Here is a 20,665-nt window from a genome sequence, read left to right as displayed (position 1 = left end):
GTCTCCCTTCACCCACTTTTCTGTGTGTGTCCCCCTAGGAGGGGGTTATATGAAGATTATTGTGATCAGTTCCCCTTTTCTCCCCCCACCTTCCCCTTCCCCTCCTAGTATCACTACTCTCATTATTAATCCTGAGGGGTTTATCTGTCCTGGATTCCCTGCATTTCCAGCTCTATCTGTACCAGTGTACATGCTCTGATCTGCTGGATTTGTTAAGTAGAATTGGGGTCCTGATAGTGGGGGCAGGAAACATTAAAAAACTAGAGGAAAGCTGTGTTTCATCGGGGCCATACTGCACCCTGACTGGCTTGTGAGCTTTCCTCCTGCTAGGATTTCCACAAGGGCCCCAGCCCATGGCCTCGCTACTCTTTATCCTCCGCCCCTCAGCCCTGAGAACCCCAGGATGGGCGGGAACAAGAGTTGAGGGGGTCACAGGACAGGGGCTGTGCAGTGTAGGAGTTCACACCCCAGGCACCTCCAGCCGCAGACGTCCAGATTCAGGAATTTGGGAGGGGTGTGGCCAGATTAGACTCCTTCCTCCTACTGCGGGTGGCCCCCGGCCTGGGTTCCCGACCTTTGTGCTCTCGAATCAGGAAAATCAGGGGATTGTCCCGGCAAGGCCTCCTGGCACCATCGTGGTTAAGAGTTGGGCTGGTAGCCACCAAGTCCACAGTTCGAAACCAATTCCAAACCACCAGCCACTCTGCAGAAGAAAGACAAAGCTTTCTACTCCCTGAAAGAGTGACTCTCACCCAGGGTTCACGTAGAGAGAAACTGTTTTGAAGATGATGGCAACAAATGTACAAATGTGCTCGACACAATGGATGGATGGATGGATGGATGGATGGATGGATGGATGGATGGATGGATGGATGGATAGATTGTGATAAGAATTGTAGGAGCCCCCAATAAAATGATTAAAAATAAGAATAAAAAAAGAATGACAGTCTCAGAAACTCACAGGGGCATCCCTGTAGGGTTGCTACGAGTCGCCATCAACACGATGCCAGTGAGTCTGGGATTTTTGGAATGTGTGCCTATCGGAGCCCTGGCAGTGGCATGGTTGCCCATTGGGCTGCTAATCACCAAGTTGGCAAACCCAAAGGCCCAAGCCCCCAAAGCCACGCCCTGCCGCGGTGTAGATGCCAACTCCCCGCCACAGCCCCGAGGGCTGACTAGAACTGCCCAGAGGGCTGGCTGCCAGGTCCCCTGGGGATTGGCTGGAACCCAGCCCGTTGGGTTAGTGTTTTAACCTGGGCTCACTCAGCTACCCACTGCCGACTAAGTCCATCCCAGGGACTGGCTGCCTCACCACACAGAGCAGAAGCCCCCTTTTGGATTTTCAGGACTGCCCGTATTGATAGGAACAGACAGCCTCATCGTTCTCCCCAGGAGCACCTGATGGCTTCGAACCACTGACCTTCTGATTCTTGGCAGAGAGCTTTAACCATTGCCCTATACAGGAACTTCTCTGCTGTGGGCGGCATGGCTGTGGTGCATGTCAGTCAGGCCAGTCAGGACTGACGCCCATTTGTAATCCTGCTGACACCATCAGCTCGGGGCACCTCTGCTCAGGCGGCTGCTGTCCCAGGCCCCCACGGGGCCCAGTCTCTGCGAGTCCAGTGAATGACTCCGGGAAGCAGCTTCTGGGGGTCCTCACGGTGTGGAGCCAAGCAGGGCCTCCCAGACTTCAGTGGCATCAGGAGCTCCGGGGGCAGATTCAGAGTTGGGGGCACAGGCAGGAGAAGCATCCAGTTTTCCATGCCTCCCGCAGATGAGTAGAGGCAGGCGGTCTGGGAACCCCACTTTGAGAAACCCAAGGCACGCCCAGTTGGCATACATTGTTCCTCAGCTGGGAGCCAGTGACAAATGCAAGCTCACCCTTGGGCCCCACCCCACCCCACCCGCTGGATCAGAATCTGCATTTCGACCACAACTCCCCCTTGCTTGTCTACCCGTGAGCGTGTGAGGCGCGGACCTCGCATAGTAGACAGTACCGTAGGTTGGAACTACTTGGGGAGATTAAAGGAATCTTAGTGTCAGGCTCTCCTCAAACTCCGGATGGGCCTGGGAATTAGCAGTTGTAAACCACCCTCCCCCTAGCCCCCCACCAGGTGATTCCAGGGTAGGGCCCAGTTTGAGGACCAAGGTCCCCAAAACATCTACTGCTTCTGGATGGAAGTAGAATGATTGGCCTCCAGGGTTTGGGGGATGGAAAATTCTAGCAGGCTCAGAAGGTGCGAGTTCCCGGTTCTGTGGGTCCGAGTCTATGATGGCAGGAGTTCCAGGCTCTTTGATTCTCCTGTGCTTTCTGTGTGAGGCGGAAAGTGCAGCTGGTGGTTGGTTAGCAGCAAGGGCAGGGGCGGTGAGGGGCCCTTGACTTCCTGATTGTGTTAGCTAGGAAGCTCCCGGGACAAGAGTGACCTCAGTGGAGCTGCTGTGGGCTCCGTCAGACCCCAGGCAGTCAGTGACAGCACTGTGGGGAGGGACCTCCTACCTATCCCGCCCCCTCCCCCCCCCGCCCCCAATGCTGTCTTCTCCCTTGCAGTGCTCTGGGCCTCGCCTCTGCCGGCCTGGCACCATGGCTAACCCAAGCCGGAATGTGGAGCTGAATCGCCTGGTGCAGGATCAGCCACCTGGCCAGGCGGTCCCTGGGCCTGCCCCTCCGAGCCTGGCAGAGCACCTCCCCAATGTGCCCAGCTACCGACCCCCAGCCACTCGCATCCCCATCCTCATCTCCCGGAGGACAGCCTTGTCCAATTCCAGCTTCGCCAAGACCACCAGGAGTTCCATCCGCCGCCTCGGTAGCATGACCTTGCCTGCCTTGTGCCCGTGGTGTGTCGCTCGGCCTGGCTTGTGCTGGCTTCCTGCGTGGGTACCGTGGCCATGCTGTGGCCCCACTAGCTGGTCGCAGGGAAAGCCGCCTCTCGCTTTGCTGGCCAGTGCCTTCGCCCTGCTCTGTGGTCGGGGCTAGCAGGCATTTTCATCTCTTCTCCCCATGCCTGCGGTCCCACGACGAGCAAATTATTCCTTTGGGTGTTGCATGACTCTCTGCAGATCAGCCATTTTTATGTAGGCACTCACTCACACCCTAGTCTAAGCAAGTCATCCTACCCCCAGGCCCACACGCTTGAGGGGTGGGGAATGGAGCAAGCGAGGAGCTGAATAGAAACGTGGGGGCTCACTGCAGTGGAAGTTACTGATCTTGAGGGCCTGTGGGGAGCGGGGCATTCTGAGACCTGCTGACATCGGCCCAGTCAGTGCCATCTCTGGAAAGGTGACGCTCCCTATGAAGACAGACCAGCAGGTCAGGGGCCCCCAGGCACCAGTGCAGAGGGATGGTCAGTCTGGATCTAGTGCATGCTGACAAGGGCCCTGCAGTGGCTTTGGGCTCCTGCTGTTTGCTGCCCAGGGACAGAGCTGATGCCTCTCACTTTCTGCTTTCATTCAAGCCGGACCCGCCCATGTCCCTTTGGGTTTTGTTTGCTTCCTCTGTTTCAGTGACACCCTCCTCATCAGTCCCAGCAGGTAGAGCTGGGCATTCCGTGGGAAGAAACCCACTGCAGGGGTTTTCTCCTTTCTTGGCTTGGGGGAGGCAAAGAGTGTGGGGTGATGACACGTGGGTCGTTCCCAGGACAGGGATGACACCCCAGCCTCGGCCTCCCAGTGAGCAATCCCTCAACCAACTCGCCCTAAGGATTTCCCAACTCCCACAATCCCTAACCATCAGCTCTCCCAAGTTTTGCTGTTTTCGACACCACCTCACATCACAGTGTCCAGAACACCAGGATCCATAAAGAGCATAAAAGGGAAACCAAAATCCTCACCACTGGACCAACAGACAATGTGATAGCGACAATACGAACAACAGAGAAGAAGGTTGATCTTTCAAAGATTGCATTTTGCTTGGACCCACCGTCAGGGTTCATGGGAGCAGCAGTCAAGAGATCAAATGACGCACTGCACTGGGTCAACTGGCGGCACAAGACCTCTCTAAAGGGCTGAAGAGAAAGGATGTCTTTTTGAGGACTAGGCTGTGCCCAACCCCCGAGCCATGGTATTCCCAATGGCTTCCTATGCAAGTAGAAGCTGGGCGTTCACTAAGGCAGGCTGAGGAAGGACTACTGTGTTTGAATTACAGTGCTGGTGGAGAACACTGGAGCCTCACGGACTGCCAAAGAGCAAACAAACCTGTCTTGGAAGAAGTACAGCTAGCATGCTCTTTGGTATCGAGGCTACAGCGAGAGACTGTGTGTCGTGTTCTTTGGACATGTTATCGGAAGAGACCAGTCACCGGAAAAGAACATGTTGGTAAAGCAGCAGCTCAGCCCAAAGAGGAGACCCTCGAGGGACGGTCGTCACTGGCTGCAAAGATGGGCTCCCAGATAACGATTGTGACGGTGGCATGGGAGTGAGCAGTGTTTGTGCGTGAGGCTGGGTTCTCCATCCACAGAAGCCAAACCAGGAACTCTTGTGCTTTGCATGTGTTTGCATGTAGAAAGAGATTCATATCAAGATTTGTACAGCTTACACCACAGTAGAAGCAGTTAAATCCAGTTCAATTCAAGGCAGGCTTCTCCTGACACATGGAAGCTGATGACCAGGAAGCAGGATGACAAAGCAGAGTTGGTGGGGGGTGGTCACAGGCTGGCGGGTGCAGAGGTCGATGAATCTAAAGTCAGGCCAATGAACCCACCGTCTGTAATCCGAGGACAGCTCCCGGGATTGACAGGCGCTGCAACGGGAGATGGAGGGACCAGACACAAAGTCCAGCTCTTGCAGAAAGCGAAGGGCCACAGAGAATTCCACTCTGATACAAAAGGCCACCCCCCCCCCCCGCGACATGATTGACAGGTTGGGCTCCACCCCTACCCTGACCAAGGAGTGTTCAGTTGACATAATTCTTAACCATCACAATTCCCTTCAGTTGTACATGGGTCACTGTGAGCCAGAACTGATTGGTCAGTGCTCAGTAACAAGACGCTCATGATGCCGATTTCTCTTGAAGGAGCTCTGTGACAAAGTGGCTGAGCCCACTGGAAAGGTCGGAGGTTAGACCTGCCAGCCGTTGTTTGGGAGAATGACCTGGGGGTTTTCTCCCATGGAGATGACAGCTTCAGACACCCTCTGGAGAAGTTCTGCTCTGTCCTCTAAGGTGGCCACAAGTCTGGATTGCCTCCACAGTAACCCAGTGGACTTGCTTTTTAATTAGATGTGTTTACCCAGTAGACTGTGCTTTCCTGGCCAGGAGCGGAAGGCAACCACGAGGACAAAGGCACAGGATACAAAACCGTGTCTATGGCTTCTCGAGAGATGGAGGGGGTTGCTGAAGGCTCTTTGGCAGCTGCTCTCACAGGCCAAGAGGAGGGGAAGGCTGCGCAGCCTGGACCCGAGGCAGACTGGAAATGGACTCATGGGCTCATTCTGTGCTTTCCCTTGCCTCGTCTGTGACATCTAACATCATCTGTGTCTTCACTGTACCTGGGAGCCCCACCCTCAGGAAAGTACTGCTGACAAGACATTGGGACTGATTAGAGTGGGCACACCGGACGGTGATACCACCTTCCCTTCTCAGTGCTTGGCATGGCACCTCCCGGGCTGAGGGCTTCTCTCATAGAGACTCTCTCTGGTTCTGCTGGCCATCGGCCTCAGTGGGGTCTGGCCCTTGGTGACTCTGCCTGATTCTGAATCCTGGTTTGCCAGCGAAGATCGGTGTGTCCGTCCAGGTAGACTACAGAAACAAATCCATAGACACTCAAATGTGTATAGGAAAGAGTGTCATATACAAGAGCAATTGAATATTGAGAAAATATCCTAGCTCAGTCCAGATCAAGTCCATTAGTCCTATATTAGCCCCTATGTCTGATACCAATCTATAAAGCCTTCTTCAGACTCATGCAACACATGCAATGATGCTGAATGCAAGAAGATCACAGGCCAGTGGGTGGGAAGTCTTGTGGATCCAGCGGCAGTGGAAGCATCTCAGTGCTGGCAGGGGTCTCCACGTGGCTCCTCCAGCTCCAGGGCTCTGGCATCATCCGCACAGCTTCATCAGGCTGGTCTTCAGTAACGTCCCCCAGGGAGGGAGCATGTGTCCTGCCTCTAGCGATCTATGTATCTCCTTAGCGCCTCCAAATGAGATCAACCTATGACCTGAAAGTCTCAAGTTGACCACAGATTATGTAACTACCACAATTGGATTCCCTCTCCACAAAAGAGGGACGTGGACCCCGGTCACCTCTCAGAGCGACTGGGAAGGTTAAAAGAATGGCTGCAGAGACACTCGGGAGGCAGGAACTTGACGAGGCTCCCTCGTACTTCTGGGCGTTTGTATGTATGTATGTATCATGTACCCCCACCCCCTTTATTATGACGAGTGGGACATGTTTCAGTTGTCCCTCCCTGACAGATTTCTGCCCGACACCACATCCGGCTTCTGCATCCTTTTGTTTGAGTGAATGTACATCGGTAAGTCTCAATCACGACCAGGGCCCTTGTGCGTACACATCACGGTTTATTCCAAACAAAACATGCCGGAGTTTGTCTTGAAGCTGTGGATGGCTACAGATAAGTTCTCTCAGCCATGCTCTGGTCTTAGTCCCATTAGAATATTACCTTCAGGAAAGGGATACTTTTTGCGCCTTGGAAACACCCGATTTGGAGCTCAGGGCTTAATGTAAGATGTTAGCAAAACTCAGGTTAACAAAACGTCCCAAGTCACTGAAGCTTTGCAATGGGTTTATGGGCACGTGGCTCCCCAAGAAACAACGGTTTCTAGCTGGATCGAGAGGTTGAGAAGACCGCAGACCCACGCCCAGAGACGCAAGCCTGTCAGCCTTCACGCAGGCGAATGAAACACTGTGGACGAGGTCCGGCAGGGGTGGAAGAAGACCGAGGAGACGTGGAGTTGGCATCGGGGTCATAGCTCCTGGAGCTGAGAGCTCGCGTGGCTCGGGCGTGTGGCATTTGAAGTGAACGTCTTGGCTTCGGCAAGCTTTTGGTTCCATCGGTGGAATGACTTTGTAAGTGGGGACAAGGCTTGTAAGTTCCAAGACAATGCAGGGAAGGTCTGAGCAGAACAAGGTTTTGGAAGGGATCTGCAGGCCAGTTCAGTTCAAGGCAGAGAGGCGGGTCCAGAAGGCCATGGCGACTGTTCTATTTCAATGGACACACTATGGCCACGGCAGTGTGGCCACGGCAGTGTGGCCACGGCAGTATGGCCATGGCAGTAGGGCCACGAGAGCCTGTTAGGAGGAAGTTTTAAGCAAATGGAAAGCCGCGTGGATGAGAACAAGGCTGGGGGCGGGGGATGTGCCCCGAAATGTTCCCCCTCGAAATACTGCCCTTCAAGAGCAACAAGGGCTGTCCTCCGAGAGTTGTGCTGTGAAACCTCACTGCATCGGCAGCCCACAGCCCCGATCTTGTCCCTTCGGACTTGGTTTCCTTCCTCAAATCAAAAAACCCTTCATCGAACCACGACTTGGGTCCGCGGATGCCGCCAAAACTGCTGTTTTGCTGTGGTGACGATCAAGAGCGCAGACTTGTTGGGGGGCGGGTTCGAGCGATGGAACACCGTCCATAGACGTGCACTGACCTCGAGGGAGGATTTGCTGAGAAACCGCGGGGTCTCGTTTGATATTTCAGTTTACGGAAGGCTTCTCCGCCTACCCTCACAGTGCTTTTTCACTTGCTCTCCAAGGGCACAAAGTCCCTCATATTTAGCGGAACAAATGCCTGCAGGCATGTCGGAAGTGCTTCACAGTGGGAACTATGTTCTAAACCGAGGACATGCAACATTGCCCTTCCTGCTTTTAACAGCATTATGCTCTCAGTCGATATCAGATAAACCACTTCCACCTCCCACTCTGGCAAGCCGGTGGGAAATGAGACAGCCACCGGGGAGTGTACCCCCCTCTCTTGGGGGCAAGCCACTGCATACTCTGATCCAGGACAAGGCACCCGTCCCTCCCAGGCTCCTGGGGAGGCATCCTGGGTGCCAGAGACCAGCTTGGGAGACCCGATGGGGCCTGAGCATTTGGGAAGGGACTCCCTCTGGCCCCCCATCTCCTGAAGATCAGCTCTCCAGGCTGCTGGGGAGTAGGAAGGGACCCCCTCCAACTGACACTCTCTCTTCCTCTCACAGCCTGGGGAGGCTCTGGTTCGTCAGGGCAAACGTTCTCCCATGTTTTCAAATCCCCAATTCCTGTTCCTCCTCCTTCCTCCAGCGAGACTGTCTCAGGCGTCCTTCAGCCCCTCCTACCGAGCTGTAAAGAACATAAAGCAACCCCGAGAGTGGTGGAGCTTCCCATGGGACCAGACCCTTTCCGGAGGGCATATCCCTGTCCTGTTGGTGCCCAGTGCCTGTGCCCTACTGCTCTTGGGTGCAGGTCCTGCCCTGGCGTGATGGGGAAACTGGTCAGGGACCATCCCAGCCCCCTCAGCAATTTGTGAGCTTGGCTGGGGGCAGATCTGGCTCCCCAGTCCCTGGGAGATCAGTGGAGCTCCAGGCAGAGCTCCCCAGGAAAGACCTGGCTCTTGGGACATGGTGACAGGCCACTCAGAAGTCCAGGGAGGAGCCTGGCCTGTGTACCAGGCAGGCAGTCCCAAACCACGTTCCCAAACAGAGGGTGTTCCAAATGCTCTCCTCACGATAACCACAGACCCCAGAGGCAGCCTGTTAGTCCAGGGGCTCCAGTCGAGACCAGGTGCGCCCTCCTGGTCTCCCTCCGACAGGCCTTGGGAAGGGGAAATGGAGGCTGCTAGAGGGAACCCGGCAGATCCAGGAACACACAGTTGTTCTGGGTCAGCCCCTGAGGACTCCTGCTTCCCTAGGGCCCCCAGGCCTCTGAGTGCTGCCCCCCCGATGTCAATGCCATCATTGAGTTCTAGGCTCAGGGAAGCCGGGCTGCGCTTTGGAGAGCTGGCCTGTGCTCAGAGCTTCTGTGACGTCGTGGCTCCTGGTGTGTCTCCGGGCTGGTGGCTGGGTGGCTGTGCTGCTTGGCGGGACCTGGATCTGAGCCCTTGCATGGATCTTACCTGGGGCCGCTCACACAGGCTTTCTGCAACGTGACTTTCCCACTCTGACGGTCTCTTCTCCTCCACTCCCCACCCAGTGCCTGCCACGAGTGAGCACCCCGAGGTGCAGGTGGAGGATGCTGACGCCAACAGTCTCCCGCTCATCGTGGAAGAAAGTCCGCCCTCGCCTGTCCAGCCGACACCTTCTCCTGCCAAATCTGACACCCTCACGGTCCCAGGCTCAGCCATGGGCACCCACAGGTCACCCTTGACGCTTCTCGTGGCCTTTCTAGCACAATGATCCTGTTCAGGGCACAGAGGAGAGAACTGAGGCCAAAGAGGGGAAGTGGGTGGGCCCAAGGTCACATGGCAAGTTGGTGTCAGGACCTGGAGGAGGCTCCCCTCCCCTCCCCTGTTCTGCCACTCTTGGCTGTGAGTTCCAAGCAAGTGCGGTCTTAAAACCCTCAGCTGCCATGTAGAAGGGACAATAAAGGGGAGGGGCTCATCTCTGCACCCTGCTGGCTTACATGTTGGGCTACAGCCTGCGAGGTCTGCGGTTTGAAACCACTGGCCTCTCCAAGGGAGAAAGACGGGGCTTTCTACTCCGTCAACCGTTACAGTCTGAGAAACTCACAGAGGCAGTTCTATCCTGAACATGGGGTCGCTATGAGTCGGCATCGACACGATGGCAGTGAGTTTGAAGGCTTTTTGTCCTGTGTGGTGGGACTCTCTCCCTAACACTCACTCTGCTGGCTGTGTGACAGCCCACCGGCTGTGGGAGCTGGGTGGGCTTGAGAAGCCCTCTCACGGGCATCTTCCATCAGGGAGTCAGTGGATGTAGTGTGGTACCCATGGCGTGCAGCACAGATGCCTTGTGGGTGGGGTGGGGGTGGGGTAGGGGGGCAGGGGGTGGGGAGGCTCAGATGTAGCAGATAGAGCTGCTCAGCCTTCTCCAACACTCACTGGTCGAGGCAGCTCTGGAAGGACAGGTGAGGCCGAGCTCTGAGGAGGGCCTTAAGGAGATGAGCCATGCGCCTTTAGGCCTGCCCTGGTGGCTGACCACGAAGGGGTGTGTGTGATAAGAGTGGGGAGTGGGTGGGACCAGCCAGAGAGGGAGGACTTTAGACTGGGAGGGGGAGGGGAAAAGAAAGGGCACTTAAGCTGAGGCCCAATTTCGTTGGGCAGGCTAGCCCCATTTTCCAGAGGGGGAAACTGAGGCAGCTCAGAAAGTATCTGTAACTTGCCTAAGGTGAAGGAAGTGTCAAGGATATCAGGTCAATGCTGTGAACCACCATGCTGGCACAGTGAACAGAGGCAGAGTCTAACCCCTGAGAGAGAGCCCTGGGCACCTCCCTCTTTGCCATCAGGATGGTTTATCCACCAGGCACAGGCGAACCCTTGGGCTGCAGAGGAGCCAGGTGACCTGCAGGTCCAGCAGTTTCCCTGCCCTAGGCTGAGGGTCCTTCCACTTGCATGCATGCAGGAAGAAGCTGCCCTCCCATGAGGATGAGGTGGAAGAACTCAAGGCACTGTCACCAGCTGCGTCCCCGGCGGCTGCCTGGTCAGATCCCTCCAGCCCACAGGGGACAGAGTAAGGGGGCCACCGTCAGGGAGCTGGGAGGCTGGGTGGAGGTGAGTGGGAGAGGGGAGTTGTGTGGGGTCATGCAGCTTTTCACCACAGGCTGCTCCTGGACAGCCCGGAGCAGGACAGCGTCTCCAGCGGGGCCATGGACTCTGAACCCAGCTGGGTCCATGGCCAGCAATGGGTCTGCTGTTTCTGACCTCAGGGGGCAAATGGAGGCAGACACTGCCCGGCTCTGGTCTTCAGGGCACAGGGTCTTTTCCTAGTCAGCCCTTTCAGTTGTGGGTGATGCTCCCGCAGTGGCCAGGACCGCGCCCTCTCCACGGCCAGCCAGAACAGTGATGTGATCAATGACCGGCTGCAGGAGCTAGTGAAGCTGTTCAAGGAGCGGACGGAGAAGGTCAAGGAGAAACTCATCGACCCTGATGTCACCTCCGATGAGGAAAGCCCCAAGCCCTGTGAGTCTGGGTGGGAGATGTCTGGTTGGAGGAGGGTGGGAGTTCTCATGATGAGGTGGCCCTGTGTTAGGCAGGGTTCTCTAGAGAAGCAAAACCAGGACACTTATGATGAGATAAATATATATATGGATAGCTTTATACAGCATGAAGGAATATAGCAGCTAATTCGTCCACATAGCAGAACAGAGGACTCAGTTCAACTCACTACAGTTAATATACTGGAAGTCCTTCAACTCATGAGAGCTGCCGGGTCCAAGGTCAAGGAAGCAGACAGCTGAGTCTTCCCTTGGGCAATGCAGGCAGAATCTGCCCACAGGCAGCAAACAGCAGGGTGGGCACCAACAGTCAGCAGCTCAGGAGCTTAGCAAAGCAGGTCCGGATGGGATATCGAACTGAAGCAATGCAAGCCGACAGGATCCACCAGCCTCAAGCTTAAGCAATGTACACACAATGAGGCAAGGCTTAAAGGAACCTCAAGCTCTAGCGACGTGATCCACGGGTTGGCTGTCCCACAGGTAGTGTACTGCACAAGTTGATGCAGAGAACTAGCTAAAGCAGCCTCACATTGATCTGATCACCAGAGAGCAAGAGAGAGAAGGGCAGGCCTTGCTGAGCCATATATCTCTTTGCCCTCCAATCAAACTGTGACCTCATTAATTCCATATGTTCCTATTGGCCAGGTTGGCACAATAAATGTACCTATCACAGACCCCAAGGAAATGGTTCGGGTGCACGAGAGACCCCTGATCTCTTTGAATTCGGGGCTCAGAGTGTACAAAGATCCATACCTGGGGGAGGTGGCCTGGTGGCACTTCACTCCCTTTCACAGGGCTCAGGCCCTCACTGAGCCTTCTGCTAGTTCCTGCTGACTGTGGGTGGGCCCAGCTCGGATGCGTTCATATTCAGACAGTGTCACAGCTGTCAGAATCTGGTTGTTCACAGGCCCCGGTTTGAAGATTCTTATGGTGCTACATGAAAGTTACCTTACTTTCCAGAGGCCAGGAGGGAACCCTCCCCCTCTTGTCAGGGAGGGTTTTCTAGGTCTTCCTGTGCCTTGGAACTCATGGCCCTCGTGATAGAGCTGGCAAGGCCAGACTCCTCCATCATAAAGCTAGAAACATAGCAATAGTGAACCTATAAGAGCCAATACCCTGATCACCCACAGGTATCATCATAGATGCACAGGGGATGCTACTATATACCATCCAGTCTTTCATGTTAGAGGAGAAAAATGATATTTCTGCTCATGAGAAAGTGGAAGCACCATTTCCCCGATTTCCACATGCCCTAGGTCCCCTCAACACTCTGCGCTTGGTGTGGGGAGCTCTAGGTACCCACACCCACCAGAGAGAACCAAAGTGGCTCACATTCAGACCGATAAACAGAAACCGAATGGAAATACCCAGCTTTCTCACAAGTCCCTCTCTTGGGGCAGCTCCCAAGGAGCAGTTTGAGATTGGCATCTGGAGGGAGACTGGGCTCCACTCTGGGTCTCTCCCACACAGTTGGTGGTGGGAGGGTGCCAAGGTTCCTTCGGCTCCAGTTTAGGGTCTGTGGTTAGGAGTCATCTCTCTGCACCTGCTGCCTGGGCCCAGGTCTGGGTCAGACGGTCACCATCGCATCCCATAGCTCCAGCCAAGAAAGCCCCCGAGCCGGCCCCAGACGCGAAGCCGGTTGACGTGGGGCAGCAGGAGGAGGAGCACTACTGTGAGATGCTGTGTTGCAAGTTCAAACGCCGGCCCTGGAAGAAGTACCAGTTTCCCCAGAGCATCGACCCGCTGACCAGTGAGTGCAGGGGCTGCTGGGAGAGGGCCGGGGGGGACGCGGGGAGGACAGTGGAGGGGAGGCGATGGATGGCCAAGGCTCGGGACTGCTCACACTTTTCAAAGTGACTCCACACTTCCTCACCGGGTTCTTTAAAAAATATAGCCACCCCCCTCCCCTGGAGTAGGAACACGGGGCACACTCATAGACGGGGAAGTTCACTGATCTAAGGACACAGCTAGCTAGTGGCCCAGGACTGGGTCTCCTGACTCTTGGCGAAGCCTTCTTTCCACTCGGTTCAGACTAGTTCCTCCCTGCCCCGAGCAGCCAAGGGCAGAAGCTCTTCCCACGTCTGACGTGCGCACCTCTCGCTCCGCGGTAAACACGCTCCACATCCATCAGGCTAAAAGCTCCCCCCCTCAGTGTGTGCACCCCACTTGACAGTTTAAAAAGGCCCTTCCCTACTGCTCTCAAGGAGCCTTTCTTTGTGACTTCTCTGAGGAGGGCAGGACGGGTGCCGCATGGGGACTCTAATCCTAGTGCCCTGAGTCCTGGGGCTTTACACACCCCTGTCCACCGGGCCCTACAACGATCAGGTGAGTGACAATATCTATCATTCATCCTTCCACCTCGCTATCAGTCCACCAGGCATTGTTTGCTGAGGCAGGCCATGCCTTTTGGGGGAAATTCAACCAGCATAAAACCAAACTCAGTGCCGCCAAGTGGATTCAGTCAAGGCTGAACTTCCCCTGTGGGTTTCTGAGACTCGTTCTTTACAGGAGTAGAAAGCCACATCGTTCTCTCTCGTAGGGGCTGGGGGTTTCGAACTGCTGACCTTATCATTCGCAGCCTTATGGTAACCATTACGCCACTCTTCTGAGCAAAGGAAAAGTAGCTCCTAATACCACGACGTTCCCCACCCCACCCCCGTCAGGGTGCGTAGACCTAGGGACCTCACAGCGACTTTTTAAAAACAAAAGTAGTAGTTTCACTCCCCCAGTCCTGAGTGCAGTGAATGTGGGGAAGGGTCCCGCCCCGCAGGAGCCCCTCCCCGCGGCCGCTCTAGCCTGCCCCCCTCCTGCCCGCAGACCTGATGTACATCCTGTGGCTGTTCTTCGTGGTGCTGGCCTGGAACTGGAACTGCTGGCTCATTCCGGTGCGCTGGGCCTTCCCCTACCAGCGGGCTGACAACTTGTACCTCTGGATGCTGATGGATTACCTGTGCGACTTCATCTACCTCCTGGACATCACCTTGTTCCAGCTGCGCCTGCAGTTCGTCAAAGGCGGGGACATCATTGTGAGTCACAGGCAGGCGCAGGGGTGGCCACAGTCACGGCCTCCAGGGGATTGAGGCCCCTGCTGCGACTGACCACAGATGGGTGAGCACGGGCCTCTCAGGGTCATCTCTCTGTGCCTGATCGGCCGCAACTGCACCCATACCTCTGTCCCATCCACGGTGCCTAGACCACCCACTGGAACTGGGCATGGGAACTTGGTACGACCACAGGGACCTGGTTCAAACCCAGCGTCCCCATATCTGGTTGTGGCGTGTCTCTGAGCATCAATTTCCTCCTCTGCAAAATGGGTTCCCCGCCCCGTCAGCTGTGGGCAGTCAGCATTTCCTGGGGCTCTGCCAACAGTACACTGAGGAGACCCCATATCCTGGTCCTGTCCCCACTTCCGCTGCCTGCAGGAGGAGGCGTGGGCCGCCCTCCTTGTACGGTCCCTGCAGGGAACGGGGCAGTTGAGGCCTTGCTTCTAAAGCAGTTCAGAGGGAGAATTCTCCGAGCAGCCTCTTTCCTGGCTCTGTCAGTAAAGCCACACAAAGTTACCCAGGGAGGCAGGTCCCTGGAAAGTCCATGGGTACACACCACCACCACCACCACCACCACCACCACCACCACCACCACCACCACCACCACCACCACCACCACCACCACCACCACCACCACTACCCTCCCCTTGGCGTTGCCTTTGGGAATTGGGAGGGCTTCCCTGAATCCCCTCTGGTCCAGTCTGGCTTACCGTGAAGGCAGGGGGCCGTGTTCTGTGAGGATTCCTGAGATGCCAGGAGCTAAGGAGCTAAGTCCCCAGGTCATTCCACCATCAAATCCCTTTTTCTTCTAGACGGACAAAAAGGAGATGCGGAACAACTACCTGAAATCTCGCCGCTTTAAGGTATGTGCGTGCACTGCGCATTTTCCGGGGTCACAGGGGGGGGCTGGTGGGGAGGAGGGGAGGTGCTTGTTCTATCTCCCATGGGAGTGTTCTCCAGGCCCCCGGCCCAGGCTGGGGGTCTTCTGCTGCCGCCCCCCACCCCCCGCCCCGACAGTCCCCCTGCAGCTCCCGCACAGGCAGGGAGACCTTGTCCCTGGTATCGACGTCCCACAGGGGCTTGTGGTGGGTGCCTTCTGCCCTCCAGTGGTAGGTCCTTCCTGGGGCCCCACCCTCACGCAGCCCCACTCACCTGGGCCAATTATTCATGCACCTCGTGTCTCATTGGGGTTCCAGATGGACCTGCTCTGTCTCCTGCCTTTGGACTTCCTGTACTTGAAATTCGGTGTGAACCCCCTCTTGCGTTTGCCCCGGTGTTTGAAGGTAAGGCTCGCAGGTCGGCGGCCCACATAGGACCTCCGGGCAGATGACCGCCCAATAGACCTGCCTGAGGCGTTCTTGGCTCTCAGCTCTATGATTTTTTTTTATTGGGGGCTCTTACAGTTATTGTAACCATCCATACATCAATTGTATCAAGCATATTTGTAGATATGTTGCTATCATTGTTTTCTAAACATTGACTTCCTATTCGAGCCCTTGGTGTCAGCTCCTCTTTTTTCCCTCTTCCCCACTAGCGTCCCCCATGACCCCTTGATAAATGATAGATGATTATTATTTTCATATCTCAAACTGACTGCTGTCTCCCTTGCCCCACGGTTTCTGTTGTTCGTCCACCTCGGGGTGGTGGGTGGGTGTGGTTATGTGTCTATCATTGCAAACCGTTCCCCCTCCCCCACCTCCTCTCCCCACCTTCCCCCTGTCCTCCTGGTATTCCTACTTCCATTTATGTTTCTGAGGGGTATATCTGACCTGGATTCCATGTGTCCTTAGCTCTTGTATGTACTGTGTACATGCTTTGGCCTAGCCCACAGTGAAAGGCAGGATTGGGGTCATGATAGTGGGGGTTGAGGAAGCTTCATGGAACCAGAGGGATATTGTGTGTTTCATCGGTGCTATACAGTACCCATGTTGACTCATCCTTGCGATCCTCCTGTGAGGGGATGTCCCATTGTCTACAGATGGGTAAGGGTCTCTGCTCTAACCCCCCTCATTCTCAATGATATGTTTTTTTGTTTGTTTTGGGTCTTCTGATGCCTGTTACCTGAGCTGGAAGCTCTATGGAAGCAAGTTGGCAGGCCTTTCTTCTGTGGAGCTCGGCTGGGGGCAGACTTCCGGCTTTAGGGTTAGAGTCCCAAGGGAGCACCTCTCAAGAGAGGAGCTTGCTCTGAAGGGTTTCCACCTGGAGGACACAGGAGAGCTTGGGTGACTTGCCTGAGGCCACAGGCTATCAGAGAGGGCCAGGGTGGATTGGAATGTGTAGCCGAACCCCTGGGTCATCATGATACTGTGTGTCACACTGGGCAGAGCCTTTCAGGAGGGGGAGTCGGATGGGAAACCAGTCAGCTGTCTGACAAGGGAGGGCAGGCGGTCCGAGCACATACCGCCCCAGCTCGGATTCTGCTGGCCAGCTAATTAAATTCATCTCCGTCTCCATCAGTGACGCCTTTTCTTAAAACACGGCGAAGAAGCACATGCGAGACCTCAATAGCACAGACACAGGGCAGAGAAGACTAGGATACACAGCATCGCTGGGACTGCTCCTGAATCCACTCCCCAGGGCGGCCCGCCTCGGGGGGGCTGCATGCTGTCCTTTCGGGCCAAACTCGGGCCACGGCAGGCTGGCCCTAGGCCCAGCCTCTATACCCCAGGTGTAGCAGTGGGCCCATACCTTGGGTCACTCGGAGGTTCTAGTTCACAGCTGTGCACAGCTCAGAGGATGCAGCCTTTGCAGACTCGGTCCTCCACATCCAGGTTAACCCCTGCGTGGAAGTTAGAATGAAAACCACCGGACAATTGCACACTCCTCAGATGTTGAGGGGAGAGAGCCTGTGAGTGAGCGCGCTCTAAGGGCGGTATACACAGGGCAGCGAACTTGCAGTTGTAAGTTAGGTCTGGGATTCCAATCCCGACGCTGGCACCATCTGTGTGCTTTGGGCAGGCGGCTTAATTAACACGCGTGGCAATGTCTCCTCTGCAAAGGGTGGAGATGGAGATGGCCAGCAAGAAACTGCCTCCTTTCAGGGCCAGCTGGCTGCTGGGTGCTTAGCAAAGGCCAGGGTGGCTGCTCTCTGCAGACCAGTCTTGTTAGGATCAGGTCCCTGGGTGGTGCGAAGCACCGGGGAGTGCCAGGGAGGAAGAGGCTGGTGAGCTGCACTGTAAGATGAGTCAGGAAACCCCACCGCCCACCCTGGGCTGGAGCTGCAGGAGTCAGGGCTGACTGACAGTAAGGGCTCAGGTTTGGGTTGTGTTTCTTTATCACGAGACACCCAGCATTGGGTGAGTGGTGTGAGCGATGCCTTGTCTGTATAAAAAGTGTCTTCTTTTTTTAAAGACGTAAAGCGAGCTCCTCCCGCTGGGGTTCTCCCGCTGCAGCTCTCAAAATGGCACGGTGGGATCCAGAGGGGGTTAGGGCTCTGAAATGACATGTGGTCTCATGAGAACATGCAGGTCGCTTCCACCAGACCCAGAAGTGAAGGTTCTGATCTTGACCCCGCAAAGGGCCAGGGACTTCTGGTTTGGATGCTCTCTGCCCAGCCCTCCCCCACCCCACCCCCCAAACAGTAGCCATGGGGTGCGGGTGTGGGTCTGGGAGGTGAGCGCAGCGTGCCAGCCCCATGGTGACCGGCTGCCCCAATGCCTTGTCTTCCCCCAGTACATGGCGTTCTTCGAGTTCAACAGCCGCCTGGAAGCCATCCTCAGCAAAGCCTACGTCTACAGGTGAGCCACTCCCCTGTCTCAGAGAACACAGGGCCTGCCATCCTCTCTTCTCCTACGTCACTTCCTCTTTCCAGTCTCCTGCTCCTGCCCCCCGGACTTCCTCTCACCGGAAGCCAGGCCTAAGCACCCCTCTCCTAAAGGGTATTTGTGTTTTCGAGGCCCATGGGTGTCCATTCCCCCTGCTGTGAAGACGACATAGGCAGGTGTGGCTCCCAGCATTCCAGGGGCTTGGTTGCAACCCAAGGCATTGGGCCCCCTCACGTGGCTCAGACAGGGGCCACAGTGGACGGTCTCACAGAGGCCTGAGGGTGGGACCGAAGACCACAGGCCCCACTTGGAAAGCATGTCCCCTTTCCACCTCTCCTTCCATAGTTCTCCCTGGCCCCCAAATTCCTACCCCTTGGCTTGTCCATACCCCCAGAACCTGGCACAGGTGGTCCTACTGCCCCGTGCCAACTCTGCCCCCAACTCTGGACGCATTTCCATTCAAGAGCCGCCATCTCTAATGGCAATGTCTCAAAAGAGCATCCATCGGGTCCCATTGGACAGATAGGCATCCACTTCACCAAGCATCTGGGCAGGCCATGTGGTTCTAGCAGGACATCCCTGAGGTGGGCGCGAAGGAGTTGGTGATGGGCTAAACTCTGCGGTCCTGACCCCAGGGTAGGATGGCCCCTCCGTCCTTTCTGCTGCTGCGGTCACACCCTTTCCTCCCCCGGCAGGGTCATCAGGACCACGGCGTACCTGCTTTACAGCTTACACGTGAACTCCTGTCTCTATTACTGGGCGTCCGCCTACCAGGGCATCGGCTCCACCCATTGGGTTTACGACGGCGTGGGGAACAGGTGAGCTGCAGCCCGCCTTCAGGCCCTGCCCTGTGGACATCATTTCTCTTAGAAGAATGAAGACCAGACAGGTCCCCAAGGGACAGACGATTAAAGATGTCCCCAATATCCAACTCTTCCAAAATGCTAGTCCACGCTATTTCCCCCTCGCTTCTCCGTGAGGATGGTCCCTCTGGTCCCCTGGTTCTGTGAATTGCTGCCACGCCCCACAGAAACTCGGGGGACTGCAAGGCAATGCCTCATGGGGTGATGGGCGCTGTGTCGTCCCAAATGGAAGGTCAGACGGAGGTGAGCCAAAAGCAGGGTCCAGAGCCAGATACCAAAAATGTCTGAGAGTCAAAGTCGGTCATCTCGCTGCTACCAAAGCTCAGCACTGTCCCCACGGCTGTCTCTTTTCCTCTTTTGGACCTTCCCTTATTGATTCAATTCCAAATGCCTGGGACCAGGTTGTGAGTTTCTGAGACTAACTCTTTACGGGAGTAAAGCAGCCGATAGAACAGGGTAGAACCACCGCCTCTGTGCGTTTCCAAGACTGTAACTCTTTGTGAAAGTAGGAAGGTCTGTCTTCCTCCTGAGGAGCCACTGGTGGGTTCGAATGACTGACTTGTGGTTAGCAGCCCAAGTTGAACTGCTACGGCTCTGGAGCTCCCAGCACCGGCAGGGCATCACCCGCGGGCTATGGCAAATGAGAGTATGGCTCGGCTCAACGACTCCCTTCTCTGCCATCGAGTCGATTCTGCCTCCAAGCGAGCCTACAGGGCAGAGCAGACCTGCCGCGCTGGGTTTATGAGGCTTCAGACTTTCAGGAGTAGACGACCTCATCTCCCTCCTGAGAATCTGGGCAGATAAGCAGTCATCTAGGCTCATCCCTGTCCCTAGGACCCACGTCCCACCCTGCTGCTGAAGCTGACATGCGCCAAGGAGCCACTGGCATGGAAAGGCTCAAGGGTTTGCCACACTGCTGCTTCCAGGGCACCTGCGATCGGCCAGTCAGAGGGAGCGTGGGCTGGACAGAGCCCTCTAGAGAGCTCTTTACAGTGCCCTGGAGTCAAGCAGGGCTGGGTGGGAAGGAGTCACAAAAGTCCAAGGGGAGCGCTGTGTGCCCGCTCTGACAGCAGCCATGAGTTATGGGGCCTGTGGAAAGAATAGTGGGGACGCCCCTGCTGACGGGAATCCTAGTAATACCTGCAGCATGGGTCGTAGAGTCCAGTCTGAGCGCTCAGTGGGGCCACTCACTCACTCTTCCCAACAACCACGTGCAGACCAGTTGCTGTGGCATCAGTCCCGGTCTGGGGCACCCGTGTGTGTCCCAGCAGAACTGTGCCCGTCGCATTTTTCCGTGGCTGAGTTCTGGGCAGTTTCTCACCAGGTTTCCTTGGAGGGATCTGTCAAGGTGGGCTGACACTCTTTCAGTCAGCAGCCAAGTGTGAGCCATCGCACCGTCCCAGGGGCCATGCTCACACAAACAGAGCCAAGGGTGGTCTCCGTTTTATGGTCAGGTGAGGGATAGGGGAAGTATTTCTAAGGCCACACAGCTCCTCCGGCCACCAGGACTTGAACCCAGGCATGTGTGGCTGCCGTGCCCTAACTCTTGTCCCATTTGCCTCCATGGGAGTGAGGAGGGGGTGGGAAGGGCGTGGTACAGCCAGCCCACCTGGCTGAGGAGAGGCCGCTGTGCTGCGTGGCTGGAAGGGGGTGCTGTGGGGAAGAGTCTGGGATGACAGGCCGAGCGGAGTCCCCAAGTTCACCCGAGGAGTTTGGACCTTACACTTGATAGCCACTTCCCAAAGGAGGTGGCAGTGTCCCCAGGGGGCCCGGACCAAGCCAGGGAGACTGCAAAAGCAGGTCCCTACACTTTATCCTGGATGATGGAGTAGGATCCAAATGTTTTTAATTGGCTACAGGGAGCTGAGTTCATTTTTTTTCCCTGTAAAGAGGAGGTAGGCCAA

At 56.0% G+C, this 20,665-nt stretch overlaps 1 protein-coding gene across 1 annotated transcript in view; it reads left to right on the top strand.

The window, feature by feature from the left end:
• The window catches only part of CNGB1 (cyclic nucleotide gated channel subunit beta 1), a 61,991-nt gene that overhangs the window by 26,333 nt on the left and 14,993 nt on the right, over positions 1-20,665 (top strand). Inside the window, exons 13-21 of the mRNA XM_075536705.1 lie at positions 9,114-9,276; positions 10,499-10,606; positions 10,898-11,055; positions 12,685-12,840; positions 13,908-14,116; positions 14,947-14,997; positions 15,331-15,417; positions 17,807-17,871; positions 18,594-18,716. Coding sequence (XP_075392820.1) covers positions 9,114-9,276; positions 10,499-10,606; positions 10,898-11,055; positions 12,685-12,840; positions 13,908-14,116; positions 14,947-14,997; positions 15,331-15,417; positions 17,807-17,871; positions 18,594-18,716 — 1,120 coding nt within the window. The remainder of the gene's footprint in view (positions 1-9,113; positions 9,277-10,498; positions 10,607-10,897; positions 11,056-12,684; positions 12,841-13,907; positions 14,117-14,946; positions 14,998-15,330; positions 15,418-17,806; positions 17,872-18,593; positions 18,717-20,665) is intronic.

Source organism: Tenrec ecaudatus, chromosome 18 (genome assembly GCF_050624435.1).
Source record: "Tenrec ecaudatus isolate mTenEca1 chromosome 18, mTenEca1.hap1, whole genome shotgun sequence".
NCBI classification, from domain to species: Eukaryota; Metazoa; Chordata; class Mammalia; order Afrosoricida; family Tenrecidae; genus Tenrec; species Tenrec ecaudatus.
The sequence above is the reverse complement of the archived record's forward strand: the minus strand, read 5'-3'. Positions and strand labels throughout refer to the sequence as shown.